The 23,017-nt window shown below is 47.0% G+C and overlaps 1 protein-coding gene across 2 annotated transcripts; it reads right to left on the bottom strand.

Moving 5' to 3' along the window:
- Positions 1-410: 410 nt before the first annotated feature.
- Positions 411-21,955, bottom strand: BDH1 (3-hydroxybutyrate dehydrogenase, type 1). Of its 2 annotated transcripts, XM_014945917.1 has the most exons (7): positions 21,802-21,955; positions 18,724-18,796; positions 17,172-17,282; positions 11,908-12,049; positions 10,490-10,642; positions 8,599-9,093; positions 411-429 (listed from the first exon to the last, which is right to left on the bottom strand). In XM_014945917.1, exons 1-6 carry the CDS (start codon positions 21,882-21,884, stop codon positions 8,624-8,626), a joined length of 1,032 nt encoding a protein of 343 aa, XP_014801403.1. In that variant the 5' UTR covers positions 21,885-21,955; the 3' UTR covers positions 411-429; positions 8,599-8,623. The 2 variants fall into 2 exon arrangements, with proteins under 2 accessions (XP_014801403.1, XP_014801402.1); XM_014945916.1 differs by lacking the exon at positions 411-429 and having other exon boundaries at positions 8,435-9,093.
- Positions 21,956-23,017: the final 1,062 nt, after the last annotated feature.

Raw genomic sequence — 23,017 nt, 5'->3', positions numbered from 1 at the left:
TTCCCAAGCAGTCCTCAAGTCCTGGGGAGGTGGAAGGTGGTAGGTGGCTGCCTCCCCCTGTCCCTCACCGGTTGCCGCAGCACCACACAATGGTATCTGTGCCACCGCAAGATGTGTGGTCATGGGTGAAAGTCCCCAGCTGACTGCTAAAATTAGGGCACATTCACAGCATCCCCTTCACCCACCACCCAGCGAGGGCTGTGATGGACGGGTGGTGACGAGCAGGGGGTGGCACTGCCAGTGCTACCTGCCATCCTTGTGATGGGTGCATGGGCTGCTCCTGGCCCTGGAGTCTCCTGCTTCTTGCACTCGTGCACGGTGAGGAAGAGCTCGCTGCGTTGGTGGTACCAGGCCAGCACGTCAGCTCGCACAGGGAACCACCAGTTGAACTCTGCAGCACCCCGGGGCTGCACAGCAACCCCCACATCCCTGTTGGGAGAGAGGGAAGAGAAACCGGTGCGGTGCTCCTGAGTGGTATCTCCCCAGGGAGGTGTCATTAGATCTTCTGTCACTTACGCTTACGATTCTCCTCTTGTTTGCTGGAAGATAATTGCTTTTCAAAGTGGGAGGTGTCATTAGATCTTCTGTCACTTACACTTACGATTCCCCTCTTGTTTGCTGGGAAGATAATTGCTTTTCAAAGCCATCGTCCAGGACGTACCAGCAGCTGCACATACGCTCTGCAGCAAGGCCCCTTGGCCTCAGTCCAGCCTCAGTCCAGACAGGGATTTGACTTTGCAGCTCAGCAACTGAGCCACTCATATTTAATTGAGTATCTATTTAATTGTTGTATTTAATTCAATTGGGGAAGACACCCTGCGCTCAGCTGTTTAATGCTGCCTCAACAGGAGCGGTCCTTTCCTCTTTCCTGTATCCAGAGCAGCCCCGTGTCCCAACTGCCACTCCAGGACCCTCAGTCCCATACAGACCCATGGGGCTGAGACCCCCGGGGGGGACCCCGTGCCAGGCCTCTGCCAGGATGTGGGAGCTGTGGGCTTGGGATCGGCTTGGGATCGGCTCTCCCAAAGCTGTGCGGCCTCCCAGCTGTGAAAGGATTTTAGCTGGGAAATCCCCGCACTTCATCCGGGTAACGTGGCAGTGAGGGGTCTCAAACGCAGCATTCACCACCCTCATCACCAGCAGCAGAAAGTTCTCAAGTGGGTAGGACTTTATGATATCCTCGTTAATGCTCAGAACAAGATGTAACAGCTGTAGTTAAAATTACCCCATCTCTGCTGCCTCCCACCACACAAAGGAAAGTTATTTTTAACTCCAGGTTGCCCAAGGGATGCTGCACGGTGACATCTGTTGTGTCATCGTCAACGGTCTTTGCTTGGCAAGAAATTCGGGAAGAGAGAGCCCTCTCTCCAGCCAGATGGGATCAGACTAGAGCCCAGGGGTGGGCACTGCTGCAAACTGACCCCTCCAGAATCCCCCGCTCCTCCCGAGGGGGCAGAAGCTCCCACTGAGGCAGCTCGGGGAGTGCAGAGGACCAGGTGCCTGGCCGAGTCCTCTTTTGCTATGTTTTTGTTCAATTTCCAAATAAACTTGGTGGGCTGAAGCTATTCCAGGAGCCGTGGTGGCACCGTGCAGGCAGGACCTGGAGTGCACTGAGACTCAGGGACAGTCATGCAAAACCAGAGGGGATTAGCTTTTAATGCGCTTCTCGGCAAACCCTGAAATTGTGGGATTGCCAAGATCCCAGCAGGAAAACGAGCCAGCTTGCTGCCCTCCTGACCACGAACTGGCCACCAAACTCACACAGAAACCTGGGAGTGGCCACGATGCACAGGAGCATCCTGACCATCACCTCCCCATTGCATGTGGCCACACATCCCCTGTGAACCATGTCACAGGGCAGTGGGGCTGTCACATCTCCTCTGGCCTAGAGTGGTGGCTTTAGAGCTCCCTGTGGACTCACCAAGCAGGAGAGTTTGGAAGCCTCTAGCACAGCAGCTGTGTAGAGACATAGGCACAGTTATCACTTCAGCTTCATCTTTCTGGCTGGGAACGAAGGTGGCACCATTAAACATTTGCTCTGAGGGGGTCTCTGAGCTAAACTGGGATAACTCAGCTGCACTCAGTCTTTTCCATATCTAGCCTCATTGATGTCTGCATTAAAACCCAGCACTACGTGTAGAACCAGGAGCTAGCATCCCAAGCGGAATTGCATGATTTTTTCTGTTACTTAGCACCTTGGGGCTAAGTTTTTAGACTACAAGAACTTTTCCTTGTAAAGGCTTTTCTCTTTCTGCTGCATCATCTGCAGCAAACATTGTTATCCAGGTGTTTTGCTCTGCCTTGCAAGCCTGTGCCTGTTGGGACCTCTTGTGGGTCATACTCTTATGTCTTGTCCCAGAGATTAGTCCACATATTGGAAAATTAGGCTATAACCCTACACCACGAGATGCAGCGACCACTGCTAGGACTCTGGAGAAGATCACAAAGGTCTGGAAGCCGTCAAGACTCCCAAGGTTTTATTTTGGGTCTGTCAGTGACCTGTTGTGAGCCTGCCCTTGCTGAATCACCACCATCCCCTCCCCTCTTCAGAGCTCAGTTTCTCTTCCTGCTCCCTGGGAATAATCCATAATAATCCTTTGTAATCTGTGGGATTCCGGGACAGACGCAGGTTTAAGAGCTGTGAATACACAGAGCCCAGGGGTTGGGGTTAAGTCTATTTGTCACGAGATGCAGGATACATCTGGTACTTGCGTAGAAGTCTTGCATGAACCAACATGGATATGGAAGACCCAAGACTGCAACTCAGCCTCTGAAGGCAGCACGTATCCACGGCAGGCGTGAACTTCATCAAATTAAAAAAACCCCACCACTACAGAATATGAGCTTTTCATCTTAAATATTTAAAAAATAAAGAGTGGGAGCCTCCGAATTTTGTTATAATTCATGTATACATTTATTAAGCCAAAGGAGTTTGATCATGTCACGGTATGTTACTAGAGCACATGAGATCCCTTCTTTTTAACTTCACTAATGACGGTTATTTTAATTATTATTTTTTACCCCTTTCAAGGTTAAAAAAATTTAACTCCTTCTGCATCCATCATGAAAGACTCTATCCCCTCCCCTCTTCGGAGCTCAGTTTCTCTTCCTGCTCCCTGGGAATAATCCATAATAATCCTTTGTAATCTGTGGGATTCCGGGACAGATGCAGGTTTAAGAGCTGTGAATACACAGAGCCCAGGGGTTGGGGTTAAGTCTATTTGTCACGAGATGCAGGATACATCTGGTACTTGTGTAGAAGTCTTGCACGATCCAACATGGACATGTAAAACCCAAGACTGCAACTCAGCCTCTGAAGGCAGCACGTATCCACGGCAGGCGTGAACTTCATCAAATTAAAAAAAAACCCACCACTACAGAATATGAACTTTTCATCTTCAATATTTAAAAAATAAAGAGTGGGAGCCTCCGAATTTTGTTATAATTCATGTATACATTTATTAAGCCAAAGGAGTTTGATCATGTCACGGTATGTTACTAGAGCACATGAGATCCCTTCTTTTTAACTTCACTAATGACGGTTATTTTAATTATTATTTTTTACCCCTTTCAAGGTTAAAAAAATTTAACTCCTTCTGCATCCATCATGAAAGACTCTATTATGTTTTTTTTTCTTTTCTTTTTTTTTCTTACAGTACAAAACAAACATTTCTCAGACATGTAAACAACCTTCATGGAAATGGAACTGCTCTTAAAGTTAACTTGACTGTTATGGACGTTCTGTTGGATTTCTGTCATGTTAGATGTATTTCAGCTCAGTGACTCCTTCGATGCGAGTTGTTATTGTTATCATCACCTGCACTGTAACAGCGCCCAGAGGCCCTAGTGAGGGCCCTTCTGTGCAAGGTGCTGTACAAATACTTCGGTGTAACTGAGGTCCCTGGTAAGAACGGCATTCACTGATGTGACTATAACCCTCCTGCTTCCCTCTGTTCAGAGGTGATCCTCACAAATTACAGGAGCTGGAGTGAATTCTTCCCCCAAACTAAGTCTGGAGCTGATGTACAATTACTGTTGAAGAGAAAACAAGTGTTACTACGGGCCAATCCTGCTGCCTGCAGTGCTGTGTGTAAAGCTGCTGGTGCTCCCGGGAATGCTCATGTGAGTAAGAAACTTCTGAGGGAAAGGTCTGTGGGACTGAATCCCTGGATCATTGAACTCCTTTGCAAGAAAACATGCAAGAAAAGGAGACTGGTTCTTTTTCTCTAAGGTTTCATCAGTATAATTCCCAAAGAGAAAGGGACAGGATCAGTCGCTCGGTTTCAGCACCTTGAGCATTTGGAGTTCTGATCCCCAAACTAAAGAAGTCTCTGCTCTGCCCTGTGCTACCATGACCAGGCCTGGAGAAGTCTGTTGGACACTGTCTGTCGTCAGGAGGCAGTGGTTTGCCGTTACAGCATGGAGGGACTCTGTTTTACGGTGTGAAGGCTGCATCCCAGGCAGGAATTGTGAAGATTGTGTTCGGACATCAGCAGAAATTATTCTGAAAACACTTCAGAACAATTGCAGTTTAAATAACAATTTTAACATTTGAGGTGAAAAAAAAAAGGATTACATGAAATAAATAGCAAAGAATCAATGTCCCTGCACAAACGTAACGCATTCCTGCCTAAGAAGCACCCCTTACAAATAGAATCATAGAATTGTCTGGGTTGGAAGGGACCTTTAAGATCATCTAGTCCAACCATCAACCTGACAAAAAACCCCATCACTAAACTGTGTCTCTAAGCACTGTCAACCCGTCTTTTAAATACTTCCAGGGGATGGTGCCTCGGCCACTTCCCTGGGCAGCCCATTCCAACGTGCAATAACCTTTTCAGTGTCACAATTTTTCCTAATACCCAATCTGAACCTCCCCTGGTGCAACTGGAGGCCATTTCCTCTTGCCCTGTGACTTGGGAGAAGAGACCAGCTCCCTCTCTACACCATCCTTTCAGGCCTCTGTGGGATTCCGGGACAGATGCAGGTTTAAGAGCTGTGAATACACAGAGCCCAGGGGTTGGGGTTAAGTCTATTTGTCACGAGATGCAGGATACATCTGGTACTTGTGTAGAAGTCTTGCACGATCCAACATGGACATGTAAAACCCAAGACTGCAACTCAGCCTCTGAAGGCAGCACGTATCCACGGCCAAGTTAGCCATGATTTAGCATAACTGCCCATCTTCCTCGATGTGGCTTCTCTTGCAAGGCTGCTAAGTCTGAACTGCTCCTCTGATGCTTTCAGATCTACAATGAGGATATTCCAGACCTGCTGTGGCCATCAAGAGATCGGTCATCTCAAATCAGTGTCTGGGAAGATCCGAAAGAAGGCATAAAGGTCTGTTGCCAGGTTAGATATAGGTATATTTAAATCACAAGTGGTGTGCCTCAGGGCTAAACCCACCACTACAGAATATGAACTTTTCATCTTCAATATTTAAAAAATAAAGAGTGGGAGCCTCCGAATTTTGTTATAATTCATGTATACATTTATTAAGCCAAAGGAGTTTGATCATGTCACGGTATGTTACTAGAGCACATGAGATCCCTTCTTTTTAACTTCACTAATGACGGTTATTTTAATTATTATTTTTTACCCCTTTCAAGGTTAAAAAAATTTAACTCCTTCTGCATCCATCATGAAAGACTCTATTATGTTTTTTTTTCTTTTCTTTTTTTTTCTTACAGTACAAAACAAACATTTCTCAGACATGTAAACAACCTTCATGGAAATGGAACTGCTCTTAAAGTTAACTTGACTGTTATGGACGTTCTGTTGGATTTCTGTCATGTTAGATGTATTTCAGCTCAGTGACTCCTTCGATGCGAGTTGTTATTGTTATCATCACCTGCACTGTAACAGCGCCCAGAGGCCCTAGTGAGGGCCCTTCTGTGCAAGGTGCTGTACAAATACTTCGGTGTAACTGAGGTCCCTGGTAAGAACGGCATTCACTGATGTGACTATAACCCTCCTGCTTCCCTCTGTTCAGAGGTGATCCTCACAAATTACAGGAGCTGGAGTGAATTCTTCCCCCAAACTAAGTCTGGAGCTGATGTACAATTACTGTTGAAGAGAAAACAAGTGTTACTACGGGCCAATCCTGCTGCCTGCAGTGCTGTGTGTAAAGCTGCTGGTGCTCCCGGGAATGCTCATGTGAGTAAGAAACTTCTGAGGGAAAGGTCTGTGGGACTGAATCCCTGGATCATTGAACTCCTTTGCAAGAAAACATGCAAGAAAAGGAGACTGGTTCTTTTTCTCTAAGGTTTCATCAGTATAATTCCCAAAGAGAAAGGGACAGGATCAGTCGCTCGGTTTCAGCACCTTGAGCATTTGGAGTTCTGATCCCCAAACTAAAGAAGTCTCTGCTCTGCCCTGTGCTACCATGACCAGGCCTGGAGAAGTCTGTTGGACACTGTCTGTCGTCAGGAGGCAGTGGTTTGCCGTTACAGCATGGAGGGACTCTGTTTTACGGTGTGAAGGCTGCATCCCAGGCAGGAATTGTGAAGATTGTGTTCGGCCATCAGCAGAAATTATTCTGAAAACACTTCAGAACAATTGCAGTTTAAATAACAATTTTAACATTTGAGGTGAAAAAAAAAAGGATTACATGAAATAAATAGCAAAGAATCAATGTCCCTGCACAAACGTAACGCATTCCTGCCTAAGAAGCACCCCTTACAAATAGAATCATAGAATTGTCTGGGTTGGAAGGGACCTTTAAGATCATCTAGTCCAACCATCAACCTGACAAAAAACCCCATCACTAAACTGTGTCTCTAAGCACTGTCAACCCGTCTTTTAAATACTTCCAGGGGATGGTGCCTCGGCCACTTCCCTGGGCAGCCCATTCCAACGTGCAATAACCTTTTCAGTGTCACAATTTTTCCTAATACCCAATCTGAACCTCCCCTGGTGCAACTGGAGGCCATTTCCTCTTGCCCTGTGACTTGGGAGAAGAGACCAGCTCCCTCTCTACACCATCCTTTCAGGCCGTTGTAGAGAGGGAGGAGGTCTCCCCTCAGTCTCCTTTTCTCCGGGCTGAACACCCCCAGCTCCCTCAGCCTCTCCTCATAAGACTTATAATATGTATTTACTTAATCAAACCGCATAATCAAGACTACATAAGGTCTTGTCAGGAACTGGATTCTGAGTCCTAGGTGTCTTTCTCTAAAGTTAAAAGCAATTCATGCCAAGTTAGCCATGATTTAGCATAACTGCCCATCTTCCTCGATGTGGCTTCTCTTGCAAGGCTGCTAAGTCTGAACTGCTCCTCTGATGCTTTCAGATCTACAATGAGGATATTCCAGACCTGCTGTGGCCATCAAGAGATCGGTCATCTCAAATCAGTGTCTGGGAAGATCCGAAAGAAGGCATAAAGGTCTGTTGCCAGGTTAGATATAGGTATATTTAAATCACAAGTGGTGTGCCTCAGGGCTCAGTGTTAGGACCATTTCTGTTTAACATTTTTATTGACGATCTTGACAAGGACATAGGGTGTATCATCAGCAAGTTGGCAGATGACACCAAGTTAAGCAGGGGTGTTGATTCACATGAGGATAGGGAAGCTCTACAGAGAGACTTAGATAGATTGGATCATTGGGCCAACCTTAATGGTATGAGCTTCAGCAAGGGCAAGTGCCAGGTCCTGCACTTGGGCCACAACAACCCCAATGCACCGCTACAGGCTTGGGGAAGTGTGGCTGGAAAGCTGCCTGGCAGAAAAGGGCTTGGGGGTTCTAATTGGCAAGTGGCTGAATACGAGCCAGCAGTGTGCCCAGGTGGCCAAGAAAGCCAATGGCACCCTGGCTTGTATTAGAAATAGTGTGACCAGCAGAAGTAGGGAGGTGATTGTCCCCGCATACACAGCACTGGTGAGGCCACACCTGGAGTATTGTGTCCAGTTCTGGGCACCTCAATACAAGAGAGATCTCAAGGTGCTGGAGCGAGTGCAGAGGAGGGCAACGAAGCTGGTGAAGGGCCTGGAGCATCAATCTTATGAAGAGCGGTGGAAGGAGCTGAGACTGTTTAGTTTGAGGAAGAGGAGGTTGAGGGGAGACCTCATCACTCTCTACAACTACTTGAAAGGACATTGTAGAGAGGTTGGTGCTGGTCTCTTCTAGCAGGTAATTAGTGACAGAACGAGAGGGAATGGCTTCAAGCTCCAACAGGATAGGTTTAGACTGAACATTAAGAAAGAATTTTTCACAGAAAGAGTGGTCGGGCATTGGAATAGGCTGCCCAGGAAGGTGGTTGAGTCACCATACCTGGACGCGTTTAAGAGTCGTTTAGATGTGGTGTTGGGGGATATGGTGTAGGGGAGAACTTTGTAGAGTAGGGTTGACGGTTGGACTCGATGATCCCAAGGGTCTTTTCCAACCTAAATGATTCTATGATTCTGTGATTCTGTATAAGGGGCTGACATGGCTCAAGATGAATGTTTCAGCCCTTTATTACTGTTACTGCCCTTGAGGTTATATCAGATGTTTAAATGAACCCTTTAGAGCTAAAATACAGTACTCTGGAATGAGGTTAGAAAAATTTAAAAATGACTAATGGGAAGTGTGTACAATGCTCTCTTTGAAACAAATTTCCCACCTGGGCAGCCTAAGAGTGCGAGGCCTCAGTAGACATAGAGCCGATCTGAAATGGCAGCAGGCATGTGGGTCATGATCTGCATGCGCAGCCACCAGTAGTAATCCATGGGGTGGTAGCGCGTGTAGGGGGTCGTGGAGGTGAGCGCGTGGGCCACGCTTTCGATGACGGGCGAGGTGTCTGTCGAGCCACTGTTGCAGTACGTCTCCATCTTGCTGACCTGCTCATCGAAGTACTTCCTGCCATAGTCTTTGCGCACGATCTCCGGGAGCTCGTCCCACATTTTGTCGGCTATGGCTTTGATTCGCTCGGGGCTGTACAGGTTGGTGGCAGCTATGAAGTTGCCAGGCTCCACGATGCTGACCATCACCCCCTGGGGCTGCATTTCGTACCGCAGGCAGTCGGAGAAGGCTTCCACGCCAAACTTGGTGATACAGTACGGCGACCGGGCGGGACTGCCCATCCGACCCATCATGCTGCTGATGTTCACCACACGACCTAGGCAAAGGCCAGGCAAAGCACAGCTGAGCCGTGGGACCTGATCCAGAGCAGATACCTGACAGACACCACCCAACAGATTCCCAAACGTGCACCCACCCTCTCGCTGCACATCCGTAAGGGCTGCCGGGCTCTGCTGCACTGCTGCTCGTGGCTCTGTCCGAGCTTTGCTGTCCTATGGAATGGCCTTCAGGCAGGAGAACAAGCTCATTGCTTGTGCTCCCTGGCTCATAATAGCTGAGGGAACAGGCACACGGTGACACACAAAGCTCAGTGCTATGGGGAACACAGCAGAGGCTGGACAGAGCCCACACGGTGGGAATAGGATTGCTCAGCAGCAATCCGAGCTGAGCCCAGACATAAGGAGGCAGCAGCAAAGCAACCCTCTAGCACCAAGGCTGAGCTTGTTTATTTGCAAGTCAAAGGCACAAAATCCGGAAGCCCAATGGTGGCTTATAATACCTGCCTCTTAAAAGGGAATAGATTGCTCCTGCACCACAAATGGGCAGAGCAGCCTAAGTCCACTGCACCCTTTTCTGTGTGACGGCTGGATTATGGCTCCAGGCACAGAACCGGGGACTTTCTCCTCTCCAGAAGCCATCCATTTCAGCTGGGAGAATGCAGGTAGGACACTGGATGCTGCAGACTAATCAGAGGTTGCAGTTCTCTGCACTTTTTATCAGAGCTCATTGCCGAGTTGTGTTAGAAACTCTGACCACAAAAGTGGATACCCTTTCATGTGGAAGAAATGCTGCCTGGGCCACATCCAGCCGAGGTCTGCAGCACAGGACAACATTGTTAACGTCTGCAGATGCCTCAAGAGTAAAAATTATTCTCACTTAGTCAGGTAGTTGGCACTAACACAGGAAAGCTTTTGCCCCTTTACGCTGGCACCCACACAAGCTCCAGCTCTGCATTCCTTCGCTGGACAAATCCCACCTCTCATTCATTCAGAGGTCCCAAAGTAACACAGAGCCCAGCTGCCAAGTTCCCTGCAAGAAGCACGTGACAGCACACTGCTGCTGCCCACCCTGCAGCACCGGCACGGCTGCTTTTTGTACAGAGGGGAGGATTGCTCCTGGCGTGGGAATTTAGGGTGAGCTGCAGCTTCTGAGCAGGTAAAAGAAGGTATGACGGATTAGATCTTGCGTGGGATGTTGCAGGAGAAGGCAGCACAGATGGTTTTCAGGACTGCTGCTTTGCTGTGTATCTCAGAGCAGTCAGGAAATCTGTCACTTGTGTGTATGCTGTGGGTCACACTCTCTCTGTAAAGGTATGAAGGTGGCCAGTGGTACAGAGAGAAGTGTAGTAGACCTTTTGGCCTCTAACACAGCAAAACATGGGGCAGGATGAGGGACTTGCTCCAGAGAGTGCCCCTCAGAAGGTGATCACTCACCCTTTGACCTCCGGATGAGTGGGAGGAAAGCTTTGGTGGTCCGCACAGTCCCCCACAGGTTCACTTCAGCTACCTCCATGTAGGTGTCCATGCTGGTGAACTCGACTTCCCCGAATGTGGAGATCCCAGCATTGTTAACCAGGCCCCAGAGCCCTAGAAGACAAAAATCAAGCAGAAAGCTTTCCCTCTGTGAGACTAATGAGAGCAGCATGGAAAAGGTCCTGCTAATAAATTACTGAACCACACAACAGAGCTTTTCGTTATGACTTGTAATGATGGACGCCCGACAGAAGAGAGTCCAGAGTGAACTTCAGCCTCCTGAGCAAATATAACCAGAGTCAAATCTGCCTGGACTGCCCAAGAAGGCAGCCACACCACGAAGTACCATGAATGAGGCTTCCCAGGAAGTTCTAAGTCCGCAGAGAACTAACTTCAGCCTTGTCTAAGCTGTTCTCCTTGCCATTCTCTTTTTATCCGTCATAATTTTTTTAAAAGAAGCAAAATATAATATAGTCACTAAATGCAAATAATAGTAGGAAAGACCTTGTAAGAAACAAAAGAGTAATTCTTTCCAAGTAAAATCTCTTGTGTCACCATAAAAACTAGAATGACTACAATGCTGGGTAGGGGGATGTAGGTGTGGGTGGACATGGGTGGGCACACATGCCACGGCCTCTGCCTTTTATTCTGCTGCAATCAAGATGGCAACAACTGAAGCGACCAACTCATTTGGCAGTGAAAAGAAAGACTAAAAAGGAATTAGGAATAAAATGAACTCATTTCATGTAATATCCTAATTGCACAGGAAACAGACTGATAAAGGTCTGGGATAGCTTCTCTCTGTGGTCCAGAAAAACTCACTGTTATCTGTTGACTGACTGTGTCCAGATCCGTGTTCTCAGAAACAGCCAGAAAAGGCAACTTCATCCTGGCCTAAGCCTGAGAATACACGGCTAGAAAACTTCATTTACACAGAAGATCCATACATAAAAAATAAAGAAAAGTAGACGAAATGGGTTTATGCAAAATCCCAAATAAAACATTACTGGTTGTTTTGCTTTTAAACAACCTTTATGTGTTGAAGTGTGTATGTTCTTTAGGGGAAAAAACTTCAGCTCACAAGAATAAAGCGCTAATCCCAGGGCCTTGACCACCACCCTGATTTCTGCTAATGTCCCTATAGGAGCTAGTGGAGAAAAAAGCAGTTTTCTTTGTAGATGCCATCCTAAGTAGCAAGCTGCTTTCTGATATGGCACAACATTTAAACAGGCCATTTGCTCTGCACTGCTGCTCCTCGAAGCTCTGTGCCCTTCAATCATGTGCTCAGCTTTTGAAATACGCCCTGAAAAAGCTCTCAGAGCCCAGCTGAGGGAGCTCCTGCCACCTATGTGACCTTAGAGCCCATTGCACCTAAGTACCTTTCTCTGGGTCCTCCAGGCTGCTGCTGACGTGCTCCACGGCTCGGTCCACTTCTTTGCTGTCACAGACATTGAGCTGGACTGTTCTCATTCGATCACTCTTCATGTTGTCCAGATCCTTGGAGCCACCCTCTCCCTTGTCCTAGAGGGGAAGAAAGTGCTGGTTTGAATCTGGCCAAAAGGCTTGTGAATATCAAATGCATAACAACCATCAAATCAAGCAGAAGAGAGTGTACAGGGCAGTCACGGAATAATCAGGACAGTCCTGCAGCTCTAAGAGGAAGGGGAACAGACAGGGCTGCTCCTGCAGAACACCATTCCTCGAGCATCTCCATCTGACCAGGAGCCCTGCCACCAAGTCAGCGGGTACCAACTGCTTCGACCGCCAAGAAAGCAGCCAGAGCTGGACCTGCCCCAGCAAGGCAACTCCTGCCCAGTACAAGCTCCTGAGTTCAAGCTATATCCCACTGCCGCAGTGGTGGGAGTGTGGTGCCAGCCTCACTGTGGCTTGCATATGGGGCACAACAAATAGCACGGCAGGGAAATGGTATAAAACAGGCAATGAGTGGCTGCACACGTACATTGCACATGCTTCTCAGTCACCTTGCCAGCTCTGAGAGCAATAGTCCTAGAAGAGGGACTGCCTGCCCACTGCTCTCTCCCTTCAGTTGATCCACGGACACAGCTCCCACTGCTGGGAAATGTACCTACTGCCTCCCATGGACTCCTCCAGAGTCCTCCACCAAGTGCCTGTCCAGCTTGCCTGCTAGCAATTCTCCCCAGCATCTTTTCCAACATCTTGCTCTCTTCTCTGCCTCCCCCTCTGAGCTTTTTTTCATTCCTATTTCCCATCTCCACTCCTTTTTTCTTAGCTCAGAACAACAGATTCCCCCAGTACAGACATACCCCCTTTTTTCTTAGCTCAGAACAACAGATTCCCCCAGTACAGACACACTGGACTCACAGCCCACACTGGACTCACAGCCCAGCCAATTCACTGCAGCCAGCCCCCAAGATGCCTTTCCCATGGGCCAGACACTGCCAGCAACCAAGGCTGCCGTGCCCAGGGCTAGTCCCTTCACGGCAGTGAAGCCTGGCCATGGTTCTTCCAGCACACACATGGCATATTAATACGAGTTTGAGACTGTTCCTGAATCACTCCCATGGTTATAAGCTGCTGGACTGTGCTGGCCATTCCAGGGAACTTTTGTAGGGGATGGTGAGGTCTAGCTCTGAAAATAATCACTTTTGGGGAACATCCTTGTCTTTACTGTAAGAAACTCCCTCTGTCCTCTCAATATCATCCTTCACTGGAAGTCTTTTACTTTTAACAGGCTAGACATGGAGTGTGTCCCATACTATCTCTTCTTTCCCCACTGCTCAACCCTCCAGGTAGCTCCGCTTGCTGTGTCAGCATCAGCAGGCAGGCTTCAGAATGCTCTTCACTCCTGATAGATGAGGCTTTTTTAGATAGCTTTTTTTCTCTGACCTAGAACAGGCCAGTTCTTCATAGCAGGGCTATTTCCTGACTGCTGAATGACATTAGATTGTTCTGAACACCTAGAGCCACAGGCGCTCCCTGTCAGAGACTGCCAGCAGTCAGTTGTCAATGAGTTGGTCCTCATCTCTGCAGCCTGAACCCAGGCTGCACATTTGCTCCCCTGAGCAGGAGCTCCCTTCAGACATCACGCTTTAGATACCACACAAGGGGGGTCATACATCCCCCTGTTTCTGTGCCACTCATCTTCTAAAAAACTTTCTTCTGGCTCCTCTCATTCTTGGGCTTATCCACTGTGCTCACAGACAGTTCACTAAATTAAGTACCTGACATCTCCTCTGCCTTCTTCTCAACCCTTCCTCACTCCATCGCAGACTGTTAATACCGGTTAGTGTTTGCCCTTAAGAGAAGGCATCTACTGCACCCTGGTCACACGGAAGCATATTGCATACAAAACGAAGCAGTTAAGAGTCCCATGCACAGCTTAGTGGTGTTTGTTATCATGGGGACTGAAAACAGAGTTTTGTGCTACGTTTGCTGCTCACTCAAACGGACTATGGTGCCCAAGCCAGTGCATAGGACAAAGCACTGAGAAGCACACAAGTGGCACATGTGGGAACGCCAGCAGGGAATTAGCAAATGCAAGCATGCAAGTCTCTGGGAAACAGCAGATATGGCTAAAGGGAAGAGGAAGAACAATAAGGTCCAGGTCTCTCGTTCTCCAATCTCAGGTCTGTGAGATGCTACAAAACATCTGGGTCACAGCAACACACCAGATTCAGAGGCCTCATAAGCTCTACTAGGACCTTCACAGTGTCCTCTTCTTCGTCCCTTACAGGGTTGTCTCAGCAAAGAGACAACCTGGCCAAAAGTTGGGACTCTAGGCACTAACCCACATCCACAGGGCCCTTCCCTTAGCTCTTCAGAAAAAGCAGATGGGTGGTGTTAAAGCCAGGCACCCTGTGATTGTATCATGCTCTCTTGGCATGAGATGCAGCCCATCCCACAACCGCTGGGCCCACACGCAGCACTGGAAGGTCCTTCTCATGCTGTGCCAAGAGACCAGCACGTCTCTGCTGTCAGCCCCAGGGTCCGCTGTCCCCATGGCAAGAGGGACCAGCTCTTGCATACTGAAAAAGCACACTGCTGCCTCGTCTTCCTCTTTCCATGGTCGTCCTCTGGGGCCCATGAACTTCAGCTTGTATCTTTATCAGTGTGTCCTTGAAGCAGTGTTTAAACACCCTATAGCTCTGAGCACTCTTGTTGAGCCCTACATACAGTAAGAGGCCTGCATGCTGGCTTGCTCAGAGAGCCTCTGCCTTCTCATCCCCCTGCAAGCCCCACCAGGCCTGAGCACACAAAGCAAAGCAACAGGGGTTCCACCACACTCCTGACAGCCGTGACAAACATCACATATGTTCACTGGTAACAGATGCTGATGGAAAAATACCTTCTTCATCTTGTGTCAGCTGGCTCCTCCAGCTATTAACCAAAGAGGAAAAAATAAGACAGCTGCAACATGATCTTTCACAGGATCCAGTCTACCACTGTCTTTTGGCAATAAAGCATCAACACAACTCTCAGATGAATATTTTTGCCAGTGAAAACGTTAAAAAGAAACTGTGTGTGAAATAGCATACTGTTAGCACAGGTTCATCCTTGGAGTCCTCTCAGTCATGGCTCTGAACACCTCCCTCAGGTCTCCTTCAGTAAAAACACAGTCAGGTGCTCAGAATCTGGCCACTCTAGGAACCCTTTCCCAATGAATAGTCAGCACTGCACACACTTTTAATCTGCAATAAAGATGTGACGTTCCTAAGAACAATGCATACCCTGAGGACACGATGGCTCCCCCCAGGCTGGTGTATGTTTCTGAGGTGCAGGTGTGCTGTGAAAAACAGTCCCATGAAAATAACACTGAAGTTTCATAGTCATTTCCTCTCTATCAGAGCTAGGTTAAATATACCCAAGCAAAAGATGATGCTTCTTATTTCTATCTAGTATCTAAAACCACACCAGGCTTTTCTGCCCCTAAAATCAGCACCAGCAATAATTACACTGATCAGAATTCTGCTTATGATGTTGCAAGTGAAACCTGTGGCACCAGGAGAAATCAGCTCAGTCTCCTGAACTTGTTTTAGTTCTACAGAGCAGTTCTGCATAAAGTATATGGCCTGAAGACAAAAAAAAAGGGGCTAACCTGTTAACTTAGGAGCTTTGGCATTTTACAGTATTTTTCTGATGACAACTGCTGTTACCAGTCTTGCCATAGCAAAAGATTTTGGAACGTGGCATGTGAGTCCAGCTAAAGAAGCAATATTTAATTACACAGCGATACAGCAAAGCTTTCTGCAGATTTTTGGCAAGGAATTAAATATTGATCAAAGCCTAAAACCGTTCTGGCATGCTGCAAAATTGCCAGAGGCCAAGATTTTCCACTAACATGCATTCAGCAGAATGAGTACTGAAGACACCAAAATGGAAGGGAAGTTTCATTGACAGTTACAGACATCCGCACTGAAAATTGTGTCTTTCTGGCAGCTCACACAGAGGAAGTGAAACCCAGAAGTAATTTTGCAGCTTTCAAATTTTTTGGCTGCTGTCAACATAGAGGCAGACTATTATTCTAAACAGTGGTTTTTAAGTCTGCAATGTTCTTATATTCTCTAAAGTTGATCTTCAGTTACAAAAGCTGAGTGGTAACAGCTGCCAAAAATGTACCCCTCTACCCCCTCTCGACACCTTTTGAAAAGCAGCAGTATATAAGAGGTGACTTGTTCTGCTGTGAAGCCTGTAGAGGGAGCCCAGGTTAACAAAAACCCTTGACCCAAAGCTGAGACACCACAAAGGACAGAGCTATCGGAACACAAACTTCTCTTCTGAAAAAATGACGCAGGAAGAAAGCAGTAATTTAAACAAAACTTAGTAATAATGGAAAAAAATAACAGCAGAAAAAGTATTGATAACATTAGAAAACACCCAGCAAATTCTCTTTAGATAATATAAATATTCAAGTTACATTTATAGTTGTGAGCTAAAAGACTAGGATCAAAATAACTGACCCACCCCAGGATATCTTGAGGACTAAGTTTGTTTCTGTTGGGAAACGGCCATGCAGCTGAACAGTGCAGTGCTTCACAAGGAGAGAGAGGCTAAAGCTCTCTCCTGTTCTCCATGACCAGGCATCTCTGGCCATACAGAGTGCTCCTGCAGAGTGTATCAAGACTGTTGCTAAGCTATTTGTGGCCTGATTCTGCTCCCGTTTGCACTAGTAGAATTCTATCGCCTTCGCAGCAATTTCAGGAGACCCTCATTACACACTAAGGCATGGCTGTACTCATGAATACAGAAAAACATGCTCATGCCACATGCCATAAAATCACTGGTGGCTTGGTGTATGTCATAATTAATCAAAATAAACCCTGCATAAATATGTATAATCTGAGAGCAGGGCCAAAGGAACCAGACTCCACCTGATCCCCAAATTTGCTTGTGGATAAACAGATAAAATTAGATTTGGCTTTCCGGTCCATCAGATATGGAACAGATGACAATGTGGTGATTCAAATAAAAACCTCCCCAGATACCATTCAGTCCCAGTTCTGGTCTAGACCAGGTTATGCTCTATGGAATTCAAGCACCCATGTCTTTCCCTTTGGGACCACCCTCCCTCTCCTTGACAGAAAGCTCTGCAGAAAGAAGATCGGATTTGATAAGTGTCTCTGCACGTGCCATAGGAGAAGAATACAGTTTTTGTTTTCCCTACCTTTTGCAGGCAGCCAGCATAAATAATGAAGCCTTTGGCATGCAGGTGTTTGGCCAAGGCAAATCCAAATCCTGAGTCACAACCTGTTATAAGCACAGCTCTGCTGCCAATCTGCAAAACAAAACAGAACACACTGGAACCGAGTATTTGAAATCAGTGACTTGCAGTGAACAGAACAAAACCATGTCCTTGGCCAGGAGCAGACTGTTCCAGGGATGTTCTCTACACTCATTGCCAGCTACTGCCACCCAGTGCCTCCTGAAGACAAGAAACAAAGGTTTCATATCAAGTTCACTCCAGTGAGGCAGGATCACTGTCCTCCCAACACAAAGAGAAGCTCGGCACCTCTGGCAACAGGCTCTTAAGAGACCAAGAAAACCACCATTCTCTGGCAGTTCACATTCATGTTGAAATCTGAAAATATACCAGACAGTTCCCAAGACATGTTTTCCCTGCAGTAGGAACTGTTCCTATATGTTCAAAGCAGGCAGGAGTCCATTCTTCTGTGCCATGCAGCCCACAGGGCATGGGGAAGAAGGCTTGACTGAAGAAAAGATATGGGTGAACTTTACTGACTCATCTTTCTCTCTCTGGCACATAAACCCTCCGGTGCTGGGTTTTAAAAGCTAAGCAGAATCAAGTGGGTTTAATATTTGAAATTAAGACCAGTTGGTCATCAGTCTTTTTGTTTGCTTGGTTTTTGGTCTTCTTATTTTTCCAACTTAAAATTTAAATAGAAGTATACCTCCTTCCTTCTTCTAACCCGAGGAGAGGCAGCAGCTAAGTGACATGTTAAAAATCGCATAGTGTATCAGACATTCAGAAGCAACAAGTGCATGTGCAGCAAGGTGCAGCTGTGGGTGGGATTAGATAATAATTACTTGCAATTCATTTCAACTCCTCTCTTTTAAAAAATGAGAATTTTGGCTTTCCCTAGCATATACAGGGACTGATCAGAGTCACACTGGAAGCCCAGTAGTGATGCAGGACCATATCTGAATTCCTCTGAGACTCTGTCCCAGGGCTATGGAGCAAAATATGTATGCTCTAGCACTGCTACAGTGCTGAGTTCTGTACCACAAGACAGGCAAGAGGGCAAAACATCCCCCTTCTTTCTACCTGGCACTGTTCCTGGCAATCAAGCTCCCTTCAAGGAGAGGGCTGTTAAAGAAGGTGGCCACTCTCCAGATCAAGAGGTGAGGACACACCGATTTATTTATGTCTCTTTACACAATCACGCTCCAGAAAGTGTGTTTTATCAAGAATTTGTCATGCAAATTCCCTCCACTCTAAGGTGAAAGATTTCATCTGCTGAGTGAGTTCCAAAAATAGAAAAAAACCACTAGTCTGATTGTTTATTTCCATCCCTAGCAGCATGTACCGTGCTACGTCAATGGAAGCTCTGTGCTAGGAAAGAATGTGGAGTATGTTGGAGAGGTCCAGCTCGGAGTCTTTCTGGCAGATCAGAAAGAAGAATTTGGTCACCAGGCTTCAGGGATTTTAAAACCCCAGCTCAGCAGAACTAGTTCCTGGAAACCACAATCACGCTCACCTGATCAACGTCACTTGCATAAGAGCGGCTGCCACACGGGGACAAGAGAGGGAAGCAAAATCTTTGCACAGGCCTGTTAAAAAAAAACAACAACAACAGAACAATCAGGCACAGAATATCTTGTCCCGTACCCTGGTGCTGCAGCTTACACGTGAAAAGGAATGTAGTGTTGCCTATACACATGATGCGGACTGTCATTTGAGAAGACAGAATCCAGTCTACAGTTCTCCTTAGTCTGAGCCTCCGTGTTTCCTACAGTATGAAACATTTGTTTCTCAAAAGACCTTGATGCTATTTCCAGCTGCAGAAGCTATCTGGATATTACCAAGCCTGGTCTGGAGGCACCGAGCTGCTTCCACCCACAAAATGGGCAGTACAGTGTTTTCATTTCCAACAGCAACAACACTCTCACTCAAGAGTTGCACGAAGCTGGGGTAGGGGAAGTTATTAATTTGTCTAATGAAAGTATTCTGCTGTGGCATTGTCTCTGATACCTAGCCTAAGGCTGAATTTGCTTGGATCTCTCTCACTGCTTTTACATGCAGGACCACCCTTCTGTCACCTTGGATGACACTTTTTCCTCTGCAGAAGAAGAGCTAACAGACACGTCTCTGAGCAATACCTGCCATGCAAATCTGAAGCTGCTCTGCACAGTATGTCTGACTCCCAGGAAGATAAACCATGTTCACAAAGACAGACCAGAGCAAGGCAACAATGCCTTCCAAGGAGTGGGATTCTATTTAGAAAAAGCTATGCTCCCAGTAGCATCATGCTGTCTCAGGTCTTGGCATCTTCATCAAAGCTGGGCCTAGACAACAGGCCAGAGTGACCCTAGCCTCTGGCCTTGCCAGCCAGCTCTCTGGACTATACCAGCTTTTTCACTGTTGCTTTGGGCACTGGCATGGCTGTCCCAGGGCCTTCTGGCCTTCCCCTAGACTTGCTGTACTTCATCTACCCTCTGGCCCCTCTAACAATATCCATCCCTCAGCAAAGCTTATCTTCCAGGCCACTCTTTTATCTTCTAAGCGAATTTGCACAATCATTCAAAATTATCTCCTGCTCAGACAGACATCTCCTGCTCAGGTGCTCCCAGGGTGCCCTGTGCTACACTGAACAGCAATCTGCAGACACACCGGCCTCTGAGCTGCATCTGAGGAAAACAAGGCTAGAAACAAGTTCTGCTAGGGCAGAAGCTCTGAACCACATGGAAAAGGAGCTGATTTATATTCAGGCAACGCTGTCCACTCACCTTCCTGCAACAGTTTAGCTCTTTTTCTAACTTTGAGTGTCACAAGCCAAATCAGCTCTTGAAATAGCTACAGCCAATTTAATTGCTGCAAAGGTCAGTCCCCAGGCAAAGTCTGTGTTAACATCACTGACCTGCAGTCCCGGCTCGGAACTTTTATCTCAACAAGAAGCTCCTTGGTGTGTCTCAAAGTGCCCAGAAACGTTCTCAACATTTCTTTTAGTTGCATGAACTTGATTTTTATTTTTCAGTGTCGTGTCTGGTCCTGCTATTTCACTGCAGAGCACTGATTTGCTGCACTCTATTCACAATAAACTGCAGAGAATAACTACTTGACATTCTGCCTACCTTGACCTGAAGGCAAGGGCATAAAATAGATGCTGGCTGCTGATCAGCAGGAATGTCATTAGAGGAACCAGCTATGACACATATGCAATGTTAGCCCCCACACAGTCCACCAATACACCATGAGCCATTTTTGTCATTCTGCAGGACTGAATGCTAGAGACCACAACAGAGAGTTTTAAAATGCACAGATGGTTCTCAGATTGAATCTGTGCTCGTAACCATGCATTCGCTTTTGTTCAGCAGTCCTCAGCTTGAAGAGTCAAGTATATAAATGCTACCTCAGTGCATTAAGATACTGGTATAGCGACAACACTGTCTTTCAGATGAACAGTTGGGTTTCCATTTCAGGTGTAGCAGCTTGTGGGTACTTAAAAAAATTCAACACATTTTTGCCCTGACTACAAGATGCACAAAGCACAAATACACAGTAAGCAAACCAAAAGAAGAAGAAACAAACAAACAAAAGAATATGCCGAAAATTCTTTTCTCAAGTTATTAAAACATGAAGTTGCTTTTTTAAGGCCACAGCAGATTCCTGCTGGTGCAGCTTTGGTGTTTGCGGAGTAAAGAGAAGATAAAAGGCCTATTTCTGTTTGCACAGGAAATCTCTAGCAGCTTGGCTATCTCTGCTCTCTACAACTTTGCTCTTGACGGTGGTGGTGCTGGACACCACTATCAACAGCAGTAGAACAACACTGGAGGTGGCAGCTCTTGCTTAGCAAGCCATGAGCCACTTTTAAATGGCTAATGTACAATTAGTGGTACATACCATTGTTTGGGAACCCTGCTCTAAAGCAAAGCCAGTGAAAGGACTCCACTGGCCCTGAATTTGGACTAGTAGGGTTCCCATCATATAGCAATATAAAAGGTATTATTTTCAAAGCTAAGAACTAGAATTAGGTAATTTTCTGTTCATGTTCAGAAAAAAGCACCTTCATTACTCAGGCCGCCTCCATTTCTCACTAAAACTCTCCCTCTCAGCTTTCTCATTTCATGTGATTCATTGCCCCTCTAATGAAGTCACAGAAATATATGACAGTTCCTCGCACTGCAGCAAGGCCTACTTGCTGATATTCAGGAGTAAATCTTTGCTTGACACTGAGTTGATGTTGTAGTCAATCCCCTTTTGACTGCGAACGGCTGTCCAACCATAAAAAAAATCCATATTGCCACCCCCTCCCGGCATATTGAGTCCATCTACTCTATGCTCTGCTCAATGACTGAGCCCTGGCACAAGCTCTCCAGGGAGATTGTGGAATCTCCATCCTTGGAGATGTTCAAAAGCCATCTGGACTTGGTCCTGGGCAATCAGCTCTAGGAGGCGTTGCTTGAGCATGGTGGTTGGATCAGATGACCTCTAGAGGTCCCTTCCAACCGCAACCATCCCATGATTCTGTAAATAAACTGCCCCGCTGAAATCGAATTGGCTCTCAATGTATGCTTTACTCAAGATCTTGTTCTTTCTTCTCTACCAAGTTACTTACCTGAAGCGATTCCGTGTGTCCTTGAAATTCAGGGCCTTCACAGGGAAGTTGAGGAGAGGCCGGGACAGCTTGGTAGCCAACATGCTTTCAATTAACACACTCTACCAACAGCAAGACTGTTCTTCCTTAGCTCTGCAATACAAGATAGCACCTCTGTTTCAGTTGCTCAATTATTTTTTAAGTCATGCTGACTCCATGTATTTCAACAAGAAAATAAAGTCCAAAGGAACGCATCTTTCCCCCTTGCAGTCCCTCACACTGAGATAAGGAGCTCAACCTCCAACCACCTCAAGATGCTTTTAAATAAGGAAAAAGATTGTAAGTAAACTGACAAGCAGGGAGGCAGTTAATGTCAATTTCTCCTTCCTTAATGCACCTTTAAGTGTATTCGCTGAAACAGCTAAAAATTAAGGTACAATGTATTATTTCATATGAGCTAAAGGAAATAATTTTAAACTAAAATGTAAATTCAAGTCATGGGTGATGTCACGTGTTCCCAAAGCAATCCTTGGGCTTTACAGCTAGTACAGCCACGTGGTTAAAAATACATTTCTTTCTAATTAAGTAGCTGGTGATGCTGGGCTATGCAGAGGGAAGCACCATTAAACTCGCTGTGGGGCAAGAACAGCTCAAGAACAAGAGCTAGATCCAGAAAGCTGATTTCTACCATATTCAACTTGGATAAAACCACTTCAGAGCAGAAGAAAAAAACACATCTCCCCATCTTAACGCAGGGCCTCCATGATTAAAGCAGAAAATGGGTTTCTAGTTGTTTATTTGCACCTCTGCCGAAGGCTGGGCTGCTGCTGCGGCGGCTCCAGGGCCTGCCGGGGAACGGGCCTTGCTAAAAACCTGCGGCATTACCACAGGAAGCGCAGCGGCGGGGCAGGGGGGGCTCGCTGGGTCCGGCAATCCTCCGGAATTCGGGTGTTTTGATCACAGCCGGTGGCCGGCCACGTAATTCTTTTTTTTGTGAGGAATTCTGGCAGGAGGAGGCGGGGGGACGGGCCTTCCCCGGGCGGGCCCCGCCGCCCCGGCCCGGCCCCACGCAGGGGCGCGGCCCCCGCCACCGGCAAGAGGCTCGCCAAGGACGCGCGAGTGCGTGGCGGCCCCGTGGGCGCGGAGAGACGCAGCGGATGGCGGCGATGGGCGAGGGGAGGCGGGGAGCACCACACAGAGGCCTCCTACGCGTGATCGGCGCGGGGCGGGCTGCAGG

Source organism: Calidris pugnax, unplaced genomic scaffold, assembly GCF_001431845.1.
Source record: "Calidris pugnax isolate Ruff unplaced genomic scaffold, ASM143184v1 scaffold111, whole genome shotgun sequence".
In the NCBI taxonomy this organism is placed as follows: domain Eukaryota; kingdom Metazoa; phylum Chordata; class Aves; order Charadriiformes; family Scolopacidae; genus Calidris; species Calidris pugnax.
Note: the sequence above shows the minus strand (reverse complement) of the source record. Positions and strands in the feature narration are given on the sequence as shown.

Bases quoted from the DNA above. Each gene is read 5' to 3' on its own strand.
- BDH1 (XM_014945917.1), bottom strand. From the start codon at position 21,884: ATGTTGGCTACCAAGCTGTCCCGGCCTCTCCTCAACTTCCCTGTGAAG. The intron at 17,283-18,723 runs GTGAGCGTGATT...TTTGTTTTGCAG, and splicing joins ATGCAAGTGACGTTGATCAG to ATTGGCAGCAGAGCTGTGCT. The intron at 10,643-11,907 runs GTACTTAGGTGC...TTTGTCTTCTAG, and splicing joins CCTGGAGGACCCAGAGAAAG to GGCTCTGGGGCCTGGTTAAC.